We start from the raw sequence: 17,285 nt of genomic DNA, 5'->3' as shown, positions 1-17,285 counted from the left end.
AATATACTTCATGAGCTCAAGTAAAATCAAAAGTATAAATAATTTAAAGTTGCTTATATTAACCAAACCAGACAGCACAATGACAGCACAATTTTCTTTTTTCATTTTTAAAATTACGGATAGCCAGAGGCACACTCCAACACTCAGGCATAATTTACAAACGAAGCATTTGCGTTTAGTGGCTATCATTTTTGTCCTTGTGGGAATTTACTTATTGACTCCATGACATGCGTTGATGCAACTTTATGGTTAGTCTATATTTTGCAAGGAGCATTTTAGGATATTTATAGGGATTCAACTATTATAGGGATGAAACACGATTTATTCTGTGTCATATAAATGTTTTAGGACAAGGTAGGCTACACTCCTATTGACAGTGGAGATAAATAAATTACCATCTCTCACTTCAACCTTTTAATAGGCTACCCCTCTATTTTAATAGGCTACCCTTCATATCCAGTCTATTCATTAGAATCAACATAACTTCCGAAGTCAAGCTCATAATTTCCCCTACTTCAACGGCTTCACATCACGCAAAATAAAATATATGCCTACAATAGGGATACATTGAAGATGACTGTTTATATGGAGGTGGGTCGAGAATCATTTGAACAACAAACACACGTGAGAAAAGTTGATAAGCAGCCCGTCACATCCAAAGCGTTTCCATGGAGAGTTATTACATCCCGGATATAAAAACAAACCATGCATATAACGGCAGAAAATAATAAACACATTTATGCGTGATTGTCACATTTAATACACTTACGCTACCGGAGTGCAGGGTTGAATTCATTATTACACCATATGTTAATGCAGCTGCCTGTGTTTATGGGTTATGGTTTTACGTGCTCGCGCGCGCGCGCGCGTGCGTGCGTGATTAATCTTAATTTGAATTTGGAAAAATATCTAAAGAAATTATTCAACAATTATCCTATCTTTTTTTTGGCAGATGGGCTATATATCCATCATATCATACAGTGTGTCTGGTAAAATACAATTATTTTGTACAAACTAAACCAACTCTGTAAGAGTAGAGACACGTGCTGTAGGTCTCATTCTGTTTCCACATTCAAGTTCTCATAAACAAAGAAGCACGGGGAGATAAGGTTGCATTCCACATGCTCACAGTTACATTTGGTTTACATAGACTACCTATTAGTACTCTATAAACGTGTAGTCTAATAACGCCCAGAGAAACTCGGTGACCGGTAGATCCATGGGAGAGGAGAGGGAGGTATGGAGCGCGTGCGCACGCTTGTCCGCGCGTGTTTGTTGCAACCAATAGACAACTGAAGGAGTTGTTTCACAGACAGACTAATGACATTCGCGGTGTATTGTTCGCTTAATCCGTTTCTCTACTGGATCCCTGTAGCCTACCAGCTGGTCTGTATCGTCATCCCGGGAACAGTGGCTGTCACTGTGGATGCTTTGACTGAGATTTCGGATAGACCACCTATAGGCCTATAGGCTCGTTTCATTCTGTTGAAGAGGTCCGAAAAACGCAGCCAGCCAGAGACGACGGGGCATGTTGCTACACAGCTAATATTGACACGATAGACCGAGTGAAGGCGAAAGTGAGATGTTGTTCACACACTGACACAGAAAACAACACAAGGAACTGTACTATTTTACTAACGGCATCACCGAGTCTCAAGAGACAAGAAACCAGCGGCGGATGTCAGGTTTGTCTGATTTAGCCTACTTCGATTTTAAAAAACAGAACGTTTTTGTGGATGTACCGGTACCTGAGATAAATATAACTGAGATTGTGGAGGTTTTGTTGTTGTTGTTGTTGTTGTTGAAATTCACAACTAGTCAATCTACAATAATGGACGACGCGCAATAATGAGGACTGACAACGTTTGCCTCTAAAACTTTCTCCACAATGAGTGTGACAGGGCGTTTTGTAGAGTGCCTTTGTCCGGTCGGCTTCTGTTGTCTTGATATGCCACTGTCAAAGTCCGATGTCAATAGAGACAGATCGACATTTACTGGGCTGGGTGGTGGTCCAAAAAAGGTTTGTCAAAATATTTTTTTGTTGGTTTGGGGAGGATTGTGTGATTTTTGTATTATTTGTCACAGTGCATTTTTTCCCTGGTTTACATTCCCCATTTTGCAGGTTATACTATTTAATTCCTTCAATATAGCCATTTCCTCATCTGCTCATCTGCATTTTTTGGTACTTCTCTTATGCACTATGCTTTTCTGCCCACTTACTATACAGTCAACTCTATCCTGCCCTCTATCCATATTGACAATAGTGGTATGTGGATAGTTTGTCCAGATCTGCAATAGGTTAACTAGCAATCATACCATACATAATATCATTAAAATCTGCACCAATTTTCAATATAAATCCACATGAACGTAGAGGAAGCTAGATGCGTCATTTCGCATGAAAGAACTGTCAAGACACGCAGCTCTCATACAAATGACATTTACTGTATAAAGGATTCTCCTCTTCACATTTCTAAAAATAGTAAAAAAATAAATAGTGATTTATTTAATTCATATGAAATAACTATTTTTACCTAATTGAATGAATGATGTCCTTCGCCATTGTAATAGTTGGGGTTCGGTTACTTAAATCGCGGTCAATCGAATCATGGGAATCCAAATAATCATTTGTGAAATTATTTTTTTGCTATAGCCGTCCGAATGAATTGTGTCACTACAATACTAATTTAGTAAATACTTTAAGTTGATTTGGACATTGCAACTTAATAGATGCTAGTAGTCAGCCTGAAGCAAAAACTTTGAAAGGTAAGATATATAGCCTATCGGCTCTATAAAATATGAAATGCATGCTGAAACAGTAATTTTCAATGTTTTTCCCCAAACACCATCCTCAGTGAATTTCATAAAAATAAAAATTGTGAAACATAAAAAAAGTTATCCTTTTTAGATAAAACTATACTAAATATAGTCACAACACTGCTTTGCAATGGTATACAGTAGCCTCAGCAGCACTCTGTAGGGTACCACCATGATGTAGCCACTAGCTTCGGTCCTCCTCTGGGTACATTGACTTCAATACCAAACCTAGGAGGCTCATGGTTCTCACCCTCTTCCTCCAACCTATCAAAGCTCTTGCAGCATGAACTGACATGTTGTCCACCCAATCAAAGGATCAGATAACTAATCTAGTACTGAAAGCAAAATCTACAGCTAGCTAAAACTGCAGTGCATAAAATGTGGTGAGTAGTTGACTCAAAGAGAGAGAAACATATATAGTTGAAAAGTTTCTATTTTTATTAACCTTTATTTAACTAGGCAAGTCAGTTAAGAACCAATTCTTATTTCCAATGACGGCCTAGGAACAGTGGCAGTGTTCAGGGGAAGAACGACAGATTTGTATCTTGTCAGCTCGGGGGTTTGAACTTGCGACATTCTGGTTACTAGTCCAACGCTCTAACCACTAGGATACCCTGCCGCACCAAATGCATTTCTTCAAAAAATTAAGGAGAAGCGAGAGAGAGAGCAGGGTACCCTGATGGGGACTCAAACCCTGGTCCCTGTGACTGTCATTCCAAAACCATTATACTGTCACAATCCTGGCTATATGAGCCTTGATACAATTCCTACCAACTGGGCACGATGCATAGGGTGTTTGCCTTTCACGCTAGTAACCCGGTTTCACTTCCTTGTCATTCCATTTGGATCAGTTGTGGGTCTACTCTCGACAGATTATAAAGTCTAGAAAGGCGCAGTACAGGACAGTCTGGCTGTATGTTACTTCTGATACTGATGCGCTGTCTGTTGATGATCATCATTCTCCCAAGTCGTCCTATTCGCCCAGCAGGCTCAGTTATTCAGAAAAGCTTAATGCACGTTCTGCCTCCTTTCCAGTCCAAGCGGCTATTCCTCGACCTCAAACTTAATGCTTCAATATAGCCTGAATATTTGTCATTTAACTTCTAAAACGTATAACCAGTCACAACTAGTCACAATGTTTTAATCTGATTCATTCAAAAGTATTTTGTAGGTTACCTGCGCACATTCCTCCACTCTAATGTAATTCCAGCATCCAAACTGCACTGGCCATTCTATTAATGGAAAGAGACATCTGTTACAAAACACCAGAAAGTTGATTAGAATTCAGAGATTGTCAAGTCAAGCCTTCCATACTGAGTAACAGTAGGGAGGGATGGATTTTCTGTTCCTCCAGATTGACATACACTATTTGATTGTGGGTTTGAAAACGCAAACAATCATAAAGCCCTCAAAGTTGGTAATCTGTATGCTGCGTGGCTCTGATCATAGTGTAATGAGACCGGCAGGGAGAGTGAGCTCGTCTGTGGTGGTCGCCGGAGCCTCAATGTTCTGGCCCGTAGCCCTGCGTGGCATCGACTGTGCCACTAAACCCTGCAGAAGTGGTCAAGTCGATATCAACGTTTATAAACACAGGGTTGCTACAGTTATTGTTAGTTGTGGTGGTAATCATTATTTTAAAGTTCATTATATGAGGGGGAGGGTGGGCACATTTTGTTTTACAGTCAAGGGAATGGTCATGTGAAAATATTCTTAATGTTGGGAAGGAGGAGCTTTTTTTTCAACAATCACTAAGGTTCTCAAATTAACTCAAGGACTTGTCAGTCATTCAGTTTCTCCCTCTCTCTCTGTCTCAGCTGTTTCTGAGCTACAGTGTTAGTGTGATGGACCACCAACAGTGTGATGGAGGCCATGTGTCAGAGAGATGTGACTCACCCAGTAACGGGGACTCCTGGCCCCCACCTGCCAAACTGTCCCGCCTGGAGCTGAATGGTGGCATGGGCCCCCCAGGGCCATACCAGGGCAGGACGAGACAGGGGAGCCCAGGGGCCAGAGCCCCCACCCTGGCCCCCATACCCACGATACCCGCACCACAACCTAAGAACTGGCATAAGAGAGGTAGGACTGAAAAGAAGAGAGGAGGAGAAGAGAAAGCGAGGAATGGGTGAATAGAGGAGAGAGAGCGTTTATTCATTGCAAGAGCGGACAACTATTACCTTTTCATTTCCCATGCCCTCTGCTTCTATCTGAATGCTGTGATGTGATTGGCTGTGCTGTGTGTCCGTCGTCCCAGGGAGCCTGCTGCCTGTGCTGTGTGTGGTGGAACACAGAGAGAACCCAGTCTCGGCAGTGGAGGCTGAGAGGCGAGAGGAGCATGCAGAGTTTGTACTGGTCAGGAGAGACCTGCTGTTTAACCAGCTGATAGAGATGGCTCTACTGGCCCTGGGCTACTCTCACAGCTCAGCAGCACAGGCAAAAGGTACACTACACATACAAATGCTTTGACACACACACACACACACACACACACACACACACACACACACACACACACACACACACACACACACACACGCTCTTCCTCCAGTGTCATTGTCTGTCTGTCTGTCTGTCTGTCTGTCTGTCTGTCTGTCTGTCTGTCTGTCTGTCTGTCTGTCTATCTACAGGTTTGATCCAGGTGGGTAGGTGGAACCCTGTCCCTCTGTCCTGTGTGACTGATGCTCCTGATGCCACAGTGGCTGACATGCTGCAGGACCTCTACCATGTCACCACCCTCAAGATCCAGCTCACCAGGTACCCAGAATCTCTTGAGGACAGACATGCGAAACAGAAATTGTATCTTAACGTCTGTCAACAGATTATAGGATGCGGCGACTAACGAGGAACTTCCCTGGTTATCAGGATGACGTTCTGGATCTTTAGAATGTCATAAGGGAAGGGGACATTTGGCCCATAGACATGCTTGAGACATGTGGAGAGAAGGACATTTGGCCCATAGACATGTGGAGACAAGGACATTTGGTCCATAGACATGCATGAGACATGCGGAGAGAAGGACATTTGGCCCATAGACATGCATGACACATGTGGAGAGAAGCACATTTGTCCCATAGACATGTGGAGAGAAGGACATTTGGCCCATAGACATGCATGAGACATGTGGAGATAAGTGGGGTGGAGCGACCAAAGAGGTTCTGGCACTTGGACTAGTTTCATATGTGTTGTGTGAAGTAATTAACTAATAACTACCACCAGGAGACATAGGCACATACACACACACACGCGCACGTGCACACACACACAGGCACACACACAATGTATTCATATGCATTGATTCATTCCACATTTTATTGTGTTACAGCCTGAATTCAAAATGGATTAAAATAATAATACTGCTCACCCATCTACACACAATACCCCATAATGACAAAGTGAATAAAAAACTAAAAAAATAAATTCAAATTTATTGACAATAAATACAGAAAAATCAAATTTACACAAGTATTCACACCCCTGAATCAATACTTTATAGAAACACCTTTGGCAGTGATTACAGCTGTAAGTCTTTCTGGGTAAGTCTCTAAGAGCTTTCCACACCTGGATTGTGCAACATTTGCCCATTATTCTTTTCAAAATTCTTCAAACTCTGTCAAAATTGGTGTTGATAATTTCTAGACAACCATTTCCAGGTCTTGACTTAGATTTTCAAGGACCATTCATTGTCTTCTTGGTAAGCAACTCCAGTGTAGATTTGGCCTTGTGCTTTAGGTTATTAACCTGCTGAAATGTGAATTCATCTCCCAGTGTCTGGGAAAAGCAGACTGAACCAGGTTTTCCTCTAGGATTTTGTCTGTGCTTAGCTCCATTCTGTTTTTTTTTTATCCTGAAAAACTCCCCAGTCCTTAACAATTACAAGCATACACATAACATGATGCAGCCACTACTATGCTTGAGATTATGGAGAGTGGTACTCAGTAATGTGTTGTATTGAATTTGCCCAAAACATATCACTTTGTATTCAACCAAAAAGTGCATTGCTTTGCCACTTTTTTTGCAGTATTACTATAGTGCCTTGTTGCAAACAAGATGCATGTTTTGGAATATTTTTATTCTGTACAGGCTTCCTTTATTTCACTCTCTCAATTAGGTTAGTATTGTGGAGTAACTGCAATGTTGTTTATCCATCCTCAGTTTTCTCCTATCACAGCCATTAAACTCTGTAACTGTTTTAAAGTCACCATTGGCTTCATTGTCAAATCTGCTGTTTCCTTCCTCTTTGGAGTTAAGAAGGACATCTGTATCTTTGTAGTGACTGGGTGTATTGATTCATCATCCAAAGTGTAATTAATAACTTCCCCTTGCTCAAAGGGATATTTAATGTCTGCTTTTTTTGTATTGTTATTGTATTGTTTTGTATTGCATAATTCCCATTTGATATTGTGTAGGCCAGTGACAAAAATATATACATTTGATCAATTTTAAGTTCAGGCTGTAACACAACAAAATGTGGGAAAATTCAAGGGGTGTGAATACTTTCTGAAGGCCCTGTATCTCAAACCTAAAATAGTTATTCGGCTGTCCCCATAGGAAAACCCTTTGAAGAACCCTTTTTGGTTCCAGATAGAACCATTTTGGTTCCAGGTAGAACCCTTAACACAGAGAGTTCTTCATGGAAATCAAAATAGTTATCCTATGGGGACAGCCAAATAACCCTTTTGGGACCTTTTTTCCTAAAGTGTATACAGGAACACAGAAACACACAGTCAGCCAAAGTCTAGATATGCCATTCCACAAGAGGGGGAACAATTTCAGACAGCATATTTATTCATTTTTCACTCTACTTCTCTTCCTCCCTCTCTTCTTCTATCTCTCCATCTGTCTCTCTCGCCCCGTATCCCTCTCCATTTACCCCTCTATCTTCCCCCCTATCACCCCACCTAATTCTCTCTCTCTCTATCCCCCCCTCTCTCTCTCTCTCTCTCTCTCTCTCTCTCTCTCTCTCTCTATCTTTCTCTACCCCCCTCTCCCCCCCCTCTCTCTATCTCTCTTTCTCTACCCCCCTATCGCCCCACCTAACTCTCACTCTCTCTCTATCCCCCTCTCCCCCTCTCTCTCTCTCTCTCTCTCTTTCTCTACCCCCCTCTCGCTCTAGTTGTCCCAGGTTGGAGGAACTCCCTCCAGAACAGTGGAGTCACTCTACAGTGAGAAACGCCCTGAAGGAGCTACTGAGAGACATGAACCAGAGCTCACTGGCCAAAGAGTGCCCTTTGTCCCAGGTACACAAACACATACACACAGGCACAAACACACAGGCACAAACACGTGCATAAACACACAAACACGCACACATGTGCACGAACACCTGCACACACACAGAGGCACGAACATGTATGCCCATACACACAAACACACCTGTTCGTGACCCCACTCTCCGAGGGTGTCTCAGGGGGAATAGGATATGCAAAATACATTTCAATTTCACCACACGCACTTGTACATGTGAGAACCAGTACAAATATAAGCACCTTCTTTTGGACCTTTTTTGACCTTTTTTTTAACGTTTGACATGCACACACAACTCTCACACACACAACTCTCACACTTTCACACACACACTTTCACACACACTTTCACACACACTTTCACACACACAACTCTCACACACACAACTCTCACACACACACAACTCTCACACACACTTTCACACACTTTCACACACTTTCACACACACACACACACACACACACACACACACACACACACACACACACACACACACACACACACACACACACACACACACACACACACACACACACACACACACACACACACACACACACACACACACCTATTGAGATGGTTAGTTCTGCTGGTGTATACTGCTACCATCTCTCTTTCTCTCTGTGTGTGTGTATCTCATACTGATGCAATCCCAGGCATTAGCTCAGTGGGCTAAACCAGTATTGTAACATGCAGACAGGGGACCTCTCGCCCTCTCTCTATCTCTCTCTCTATCTCTCTCTCTCTCTCTCTCACACACCTTCTCCCTCTCTCCTCTCTCTCTCTCTCTCTCTCTCTCTCTCTCGCCTTCTCCCTCTCCCTCTCTCTCTCTTGTCTTCTCCCTCTCTCTCTCTCTCCCTCTTCTCTCCTCTTGATATCTTTCTCTCTCCCTCCCTCTTTCTCTCTCACTCACCCTCTTTCTCTCGCTCTCTCTCTCCCGCTCTCTCTCTCTCTCTCTTTTTCTCACCCTTTCCCTCTCTCTCCTTCTCTCTCTCTCTGGAGCCGATTAGAATACATATGAAAATAGAAGGTGTAATCAGATGTGTAGATGGCACAGGATTGTCTTGGGAGAAAATCCTGTGTGTGTGTGTGATCTGTTATTCCCTTTGCCTTCAGTTTCTTAAACAACAGATTGCACTTAGTTGAGGCGACACACACACACACACACACACACACACACACACACACACACACACACACACACACACAGAGACTCATCTGTCTTTATTACAGAGTTTACCTGGGGGTATGTTTTAATAACAGAGATCGGAGTTCATTATTATCACACATTCTGTGTTCAGCTGAGACTCACAAAGATACAGGGAGAAAAATGGAGACGGGTAAAATGAGAGGCAGAACGATGATTTAAAATGAGAATCGTTACTTCTTTGTCTCTTTAATAGTATTGTATATTTAATTGTTTATATTCTGACTTCTAATGGAAGTATTACACAGTTCCTCAGTCAACAAGAGGAAAATAGAGTGTCTCTCAGGCTAGCGTATATAACATGTTCTTGTATTATTACTGTATTATGTATTGATCTGATGATTGTGGATCAGTATTCCTAATGCTTTTCCCTGGCACTGTTTTCACTGACTCCATGTTGTTGTATTTTGTCCCCGTCTCTCAGAGTATGATCTCCTCCATTGTAAACAGCACCTACTACGCAAACGTGTCGGCCACCAAGTGCCACGAGTTTGGCCGCTGGTACAAGCACTTCAGGAAGACCAAAGGCATCATGGGTAAGACTACAGGTGCCCTTAAAAGGGTAGTTCAATCAATCAAATTGATTTATAAAGCCCTTCTTACATCAGCTGATGTCACAAAGTGCTGTACAGAAACCCAGCCTAAAATCCCAAACAGCAAGCAATGCAGGTGTAGAAGCACGGTGGCTAGGAAAAACTCCCTAGAAAGGCCAAAACCTAGAAAGAAACCTAAAGAGGAACCAGGCTATGAGGGGTGGCCAGTCCTCTTCTGGCTGTGCCGGATGGAGATTATAACAGAACATGGCCAAGATGTTCAAATGTTCATAGATGACCAGCAGGGTCAAATAATAATAATCACAGTGGTTGTCGAGGGTGCAATTGGTCAGCACCTCAGGAGTAAATGTTAGTTGGCTTTTCAGGAGAAATATTCCAGATATAACAGACTGACCCTAGCCCCCCGACACATAAACTACTGCAGCATAAATACTGGAGGCTGAGACAGGAGGGGTCAGGAGACACCGGTGGCCCCATCCGGCGATAGCCCCGGACAGGGCCAAACAGGCAGGATATAACCCCACCCACTTTGCCAAAGCACAGCCCCCACACCACTAGAGTGATATCTTCAACCACCAACTTACCATCCTGACACAAGGCCGAGTATAGCCCACAAAGATCTCCGCCAGGGCACAACCCAAGGGGTGCGCCACCCCGGACAGGAAGATCACGTCAGTGACTCAACCCACTCAAGTGACGCACCCCTCCTAGGGACGGCATGGAAGCGCGCCAGTGACTCAGTCCCTGTAATAGGGTTAGAGGCAGAGAATCCCAGTGGAGAGAGGGGAACCGGCAAGGGCGGTTTGTTGCTCCAGTGCCTTTCCATTCACCTTCACACTCCTGGGCCAGACAACACTCAATCATAGGACCTACTGAAGAGATGAGTCTTTAATAAAGACTTAAAGGTTGAGACCGAATCTGCGTCTCTCACATGGGTAGGCAGACAATTCCCTAAAAATGGAGCTCTATAAGAGAAAGCCCTGCCTCCAGCTGTTTGCTTAGAAATTCTAGGGACAGTAAGGAGGCCTGCGTCTTGTGACCGTAGTGTACGTGTAGGTATGTACGGCAGGACCAAATCGGAAAGATAGGTAGGAGCAAGCCCGCCTGTCCAACATCACTACTCTGGACGGCTCTGACTTAGAATACGTGGACAACTACAAATACTTAGGTGTCTGGTTAGACTGTAAACTCTCCTTCCAGACCCATATCAAACATCTCCAATCCAAAGTTAAATCTAGAATTGGCTTCCTATTTCGCAACAAAGCATCCTTCACTCATGCTGCCAAACATACCCTTGTAAAACTGACCATCCTACCAATCCTCGACTTTGGCGATGTCATTTACAAAATAGCCTCCAATACCCTACTCAACAAATTGGATGCAGTCTATCACAGTGCAATCCGTTTTGTCACCAAAGCCCCATATACTACCCACCATTGCGACCTGTACGCTCTCGTTGGCTGGCCCTCGCTTCATACTCGTCGCCAAACCCACTGGCTCCATGTCATCTACAAGACCCTGCTAGGTAAAGTCCCCCCTTATCTCAGCTCGCTGGTCACCATAGCATCTCCCACCTGTAGCACACGCTCCAGCAGGTATATCTCTCTAGTCACCCCCAAAACCAATTCTTTCTTTGGCCGCCTCTCCTTCAAGTTCTCTGCTGCCAATGACTGGAACGAACTACAAAAATCTCTGAAACTGGAAACACTTATCTCCCTCACTAGCTTTAAGCACCAACTGTCAGAGCAGCTAACATATTACTGCACCTGTACATAGCCCACATATAATTTAGCCCAAACAACTACCTCTTTCCCAACTGTATTTAATTAATTAATTTATTTTGCTCCTTTGCACCCCATTATTTTTATTTCTACTTTGCACATTCTTCCATTGCAAAACTACCATTCCAGTGTTTTACTTGCTATATTGTATTTACTTTGCCACCATGGCCTTTTTTGCCTTTACCTCCCTTCTCACCTCATTTGCTCACATTGTATATAGACTTGTTTATACTGTGTTATTGACTGTATGTTTGTTTTACTCCATGTGTAACTCTGTGTCGTTGTATGTGTCGAACTGCTTTGCTTTATCTTGGCCAGGTCGCAATTGTAAATGAGAACTTGTTCTCAACTTGCCTACCTGGTTAAATAAAGGTAAAATATATAAAAAAATTTTAAAAGCCCATGTAATGCTTTGTAGGTAAGCAGTAAAACCTTGAAATCAGCCCATGCCTTAACAGGAAGCCAATGTAGAGAGGCTAGCACTGGAGTAATGTGATGAAATGTTTTGGTTCTAGTCAAGATTCTAGCAGCCGTGTTTAGCACTAACTGAAGTTTATTTAGTACTTTATCCGGGTAGACGGAAAGTAGAGCATTGCAGTAGTCTAACCTAGAAGTGACAAGGGCATAGATTCATTTTTCTGCATCATTTTTGGACAGAACGTTTCTGATTTTTGCAATGTTACGTAGATGGAAAAAAGCTGTCCTTGAAACAGTCTTGATATGTTCATCAAAAGAGAGATCAGGGTCGAGAGTAACGCCGAGGTCCTTCACAGTTTCATTTGACACGACTGTACAACCATCAAGATTAATTGTCAGATTCAACAGAAGATCTCTTTGTTTCTCTGTTTTGTCCGAGTTTAAAAGTAGAATGTTTGCAACCATCCACTTCCTTATGTCTGAAACACAGGCTTCCAGGGAGGGCAACTTTGGGGCTTCACCATGTTTCATCGAAATGTACAGCTCTGTGTCATCCGCATAGCAATGAAAGTTAAAATTATGTTTCCGAATGACATCACCAAGAGGTAAAATATATAGTGAAAACAAAAGCGGTCCTAAAACGGAACCTTGAGGAATACCGAAATGTACAGTTGATTTGTCAGAGGACAAACCATCCACAGAGACAAACTGATATCTTTCCGACAGATAAGATCTAAATCAGGTCTGTGTAGACCAGGGGTGTCAAAGTCAAATGGACGGAGGGCCAAATAAAAAAATCAGCTACAAGACGAGGGCCGGACTGTTCGAATGTTCATTGAAAAATTTTTAAATGACGCATATAGTCTAGTGAACCTAATTGAACCTACTGAAAACCTAACAAATATATTACAATATGATCAGATAAATAAAGCAATATTTTCTTATGGCTCTGTCAGTAATCTTTAATTTTCAACAGACACAAAAGACAAATTTCCTTTATATAAATATCCCCATAACATGAACATTAAATGAAAGAAACCGGTATTCAAGGCACCATCAGTAGACTATATTTTCTATTTTAGCAAAAGTGGGCTAAATTTACTTCAAAGAAAAAACAATAATAGCAATTTTCTATCATCCACTCAACTGAAATATTTTTAAAATATAATTGGATTGAAATACAAAAAAATAAAGTGCAAAAATCTATTAATCAAAAACAACACTTTGTTTAAGGAGAAGTAACATGCAGTGAAAACAAATATTAAATTTTAACTTTTAAACTTGAACTGAGTAAAAACTCTAAATATGTGATTGCACAGTAATGTTCACTTGTTTGAGGTTGAGGGTGATACTTGGTGGTGTCCCATCTTTTCCACAAGTTCATCAATGTTCGGGGTAAGGCTCTGAGCTGAAGAAATCCTCAGAATTGAGTGGAGGTGTTCAGCAGTAAGTCGACTTCTGTGTGATGTTTTGTTCAGGTTCATCAAAGAAAACAGTTGTTCACACAGGTATGTGCTGCCAAACATAGACAACGTTTGAGCAGCCTGGATGCGCAGCTGGGGCATTGTGCCGGGGAGGAAACGGGCGAACTCCGCAGCACCCACTGCCGCATATTTTGCCCTCAGTGCATCATTGCATTGGAGGTCAATCAACTCCATTTGGAGGTTTGGTGGTGAGCTTTCCACGTCAACAGCAAATGGGTTACCGAGCAGTTCCAACCTGCTTTTTTGTGCTTCAAAGTCAGCAAATCGGCGTCGAAAGTCAGCGGCAAGCATACCTATTTTATCAGCCAACTGTGTGCTCGGGAACGCACTGGTAGAGAGCTTCTCTTTCATGGTCTGGCAGCTGGGAAAGTGGCTCAAATTTTCTTTCCGCATCTGCGTCTCCCACAGAGTCAGTTTGGTTTTAAATGCCTTCACTGTACTGTACATATCAGAGATGACACGATCCCGACCCTGCAGCTGCAAGTTTATTGCATTCAGATGACTCGTAATGTCACACAGAAAAGCCATTTCACACAGAAACATTTCGTCTCGGAGTTGTGTTGTGTCTTTCCCTTTGCTGTCCAAGAACAGACAAATCTCCTCACGAAGCTCGAAACATCTTTGAAGCACCTTTCCCTGGCTTAGCCATCGCACCTCTGTGTGATAAGGCAAATCACCATGCTCCGTTTCTAACTCCGTCAGAAATGCCTTGAACTGGCGGTGATTCAAACCTTTGGCTCTGATAAAGTTAACTGTGCGCGTGATGATGCTCATTACATGCTCCATTTTCAAGGCTTTACCGCACAACGCTTCCTGGTGTATGATACAATGATAAGCTGTCAGCTCACCTGTCGCGTTTTCCTCTTGCATCTTTTCCCGTATCTTCGCCACCAGTCCGCTCCTGTGTCCACACATCGCAGGTGCTCCGTCGGTTGTCAAACCCACGAGTTTTTCCCAAGGCAGCTCCATCTCATTTACACATCTTGACACCTCTTCATACAAATCATGCCCCGTAGTTGTGCCATGCATAGGACGTAAAGCCAAAAACTCCTCTGTCACGCTTAGGTTGGAGTCCACTCCGCGGATGAAAATTGACAACTGGGCAATGTCAGAAATGTCGGTGCTCTCATCCACAGCCAAGGAATATGCAATAAAATCTTTTCCCTTTTTCACAAGCTGCTCTTTTAGATTGATGGACAACTGGTCTACTCTCTCGGCAATGGTGTTTCTGCTCAGACTCACATTTAAAAAGAGTTGCCTTTTTTCTGGGCAAACTTCGTCACAAACTTTAATCATGCAGTTTTTGATGAAATCCCCCTCCGTAAATGGCCGGGCTGATTTAGCGATCTCTTCTGCCAAAATAAAACTGGCCTTGACAGTTGCGTCCGCGTGTGTGTCCGCGTGTTTCGTTTCATAATGTCGTCTCAGATTATACTCTTTCAGTACCGCCACACTTTCTCCACACAGAAGACACACAGGTTTTCCAGCTACCTTCGTGAACATATACTCCGACTCCCACCTTGTTTGAAACCCCCGGTTCTCAGTATCCACCTTCCGTTTTGCCATTTTTGATGGGTATCTGAAAGTTAATTTTACTGTGATGCTGACGACTGCTGTGCCAATAAATATTGAAATGAAGCAGCCTACTGCTCGGTGCGTCACCTTTGCATTGTGGGAAATGTAGTATTGGTGCGTGTAAAAGATCTGCGGGCTGCCGGCTTGCTGCGGGCCGGTTCTAATAATAAATCAAGATCATCCCAGGGGCCGTAAAAAACCTTCTTGCGGGCCGGATGTGGCCCGCGGGCCTTGACTCTGACATATGTGGTGTAGACCAATTTGGTTTCCAATCTCCAAAAGAATGTGGTGATTGATGGTATCAAAAGCAGCACTAAGTTCTAGGAGCACAAGGACAGATGCAGAGCCTCGGTCTGACAACATTAAAAGGTCATTTACCACCTTCACAAGTGCAGTCTCAGTACTGTGATGGGGTCTAAAACCAGAGCATTTCGTATACATTGTTTGTCTTCAGGAAGGCAGTGAGTTGCTGCTCAACAACTTTTTCAAAAAATGTTGAGAGGAATGGGAGATTCGATATAGGCCGATAGTTTTATTTTATTTTCTGGGTCAAGGTTTGGCTTTTTCAAGAGAGGCTTTATTACTGCCACTAGTGAGTTTGATACACATCCGGTGGATAGAAAGCCGTTTATTATGTTCAACATAGGAGGCCCAAGCACAGGAAGCAGCTCTTTCAGTAGTTTAGTTGGAATTGGGTCCAGTATTCAGCTTGAAGGTTTAGAGGCCATGATTATTTTCATCAATGTGTCAAGAGATATTCTACTAAACATCCTGAGTGTCTCCCTTGATCCTAGGTCCTGGCAGAGTTGTGCAGACTCAGGACAACTGAGCGTTGGAGGAATACGCAGATTTAAAGAGGAGTCCGTAATTTGCTTTCTAATGATCCTGATCTTTTCCTCAAAGAAGTTCATGAATTTATCACTGCTGAAGTGAATGCCATCCTCTCTTGGGGAATGCTGCTTTTTAGTTAGCTTTGCGACAATATCAAAAATACATTTTGGATTGTTCTTATTTTCCTCAATTAAGTTGGAAAAATAGGATGATCGAGCAGCAGTGAGGGCTCTTTGATACTGCACGGTACTGTCTTTCCAAGCTAGTCGGAAGACTTCCAGTTTGGTGTAGTGCCATTTCCGTTCCAATTTTCTGGAAGCTTGCTTCAGAGCTCGGGTATTTTCTGTATACCAGGGAGCTAGTTTTTTATGACAAATGTTTTTTGTTTTTAGGGGTGCAACTGCATCTAGAGTAAGGTTAAGTTGAGTTCCTCAGTTAGGTACTCTGACGATATAGTTAACCTATATTCATCATCAATGCTAATGTTAGCAAATAGTAGCTGTGGCTTTTTATACTAACTCCCCTCTCTTCCTCCATCCCTCTCTTCCTCCATCCCTCTTGACCTCCATCCCTCTCTTCCTCCATCCCTCTCTTCCTCACTTCAGAGATTGATAGCTTCTCTGACCAATCCCAACCGGGCTCCACCCATCTGACCTTTACCCATCAACCAATCCCAGGCAACACAGCCAAACAGGCCGACTCCTCGCCCCTCGTCTTCCCTCACGGTCGTGGCTGCCTGGCCCCAAGTCTCCGCCCGCCAGGGCTGGTGACCGCCCCCCTCAGCCCCCATCTAGTCAACCCCCAACAGATAGTCATGACCCAGTTCCTCAACCAGCAGTATGCAGTTACCCGAATGTTATCCCAGCAGAGCCTGTCTGTATCTGTCTCCACCTCCCCCCACCAGTTCCTCAACCACCCCTCTGTGGGGAGGCCTCCCACCTCCTTGGCCCTATCTAAGGCCCTCGACCCCCAGCCCCAGGCTGGACCACCAGGACCTGGGTCTGGGTCCCAGAGCCAGGTGTGTGGACCATCAGACATCTACTGTGAGATCTACCAGTGGGTGAGAGAGGAGCTGAAGAGAGCAGGCATCTCCCAGGCTGTGTTCGCCCGCGTGGCCTTCAACAGGACCCAGGTATGGGACAGACAGGGACAGGGGGAACTGGATGTATGGGACTGTGATGTAAACTAGGGGTTAGGGATTTATGAGGGGTGGGAGAGAAGGAGGGGTTGATCTCATGCTGTGTGTGCACGTTTGCGTGGTGATTAGCTCTTGGCATGGCCTTTTGCCGCATGTCTATGACTGTGTGTGTGTGTGTGTGTGTGTGTGTGTGTCCCAGCTCTTCTCTGCAGTAGGAACTCGTGACAGCAGTGGAGCAGC

At 43.5% G+C, this 17,285-nt stretch overlaps 1 protein-coding gene across 1 annotated transcript in view; it reads left to right on the top strand.

Moving 5' to 3' along the window:
- The first annotated feature begins 1,576 nt into the window (after window positions 1-1,576).
- Window positions 1,577-17,285, top strand: part of LOC139391980 (DNA-binding protein SATB1-like) — a 35,273-nt gene continuing 19,564 nt past the window's right edge. The window contains exons 1-7 of the mRNA XM_071139591.1: window positions 1,577-1,685; window positions 4,632-4,893; window positions 5,069-5,254; window positions 5,442-5,568; window positions 7,928-8,051; window positions 9,690-9,801; window positions 16,513-17,039. Of these exons, the coding sequence (XP_070995692.1) occupies window positions 4,659-4,893; window positions 5,069-5,254; window positions 5,442-5,568; window positions 7,928-8,051; window positions 9,690-9,801; window positions 16,513-17,039 (1,311 nt within the window). The 5' untranslated portion in view covers window positions 1,577-1,685; window positions 4,632-4,658. The remainder of the gene's footprint in view (window positions 1,686-4,631; window positions 4,894-5,068; window positions 5,255-5,441; window positions 5,569-7,927; window positions 8,052-9,689; window positions 9,802-16,512; window positions 17,040-17,285) is intronic.

The sequence above is a fragment of the Oncorhynchus clarkii genome, chromosome 32, assembly GCF_045791955.1.
Source record: "Oncorhynchus clarkii lewisi isolate Uvic-CL-2024 chromosome 32, UVic_Ocla_1.0, whole genome shotgun sequence".
In the NCBI taxonomy this organism is placed as follows: Eukaryota; Metazoa; Chordata; class Actinopteri; order Salmoniformes; family Salmonidae; genus Oncorhynchus; species Oncorhynchus clarkii.
This window is presented reverse-complemented; position numbering and strand designations above follow the sequence as displayed.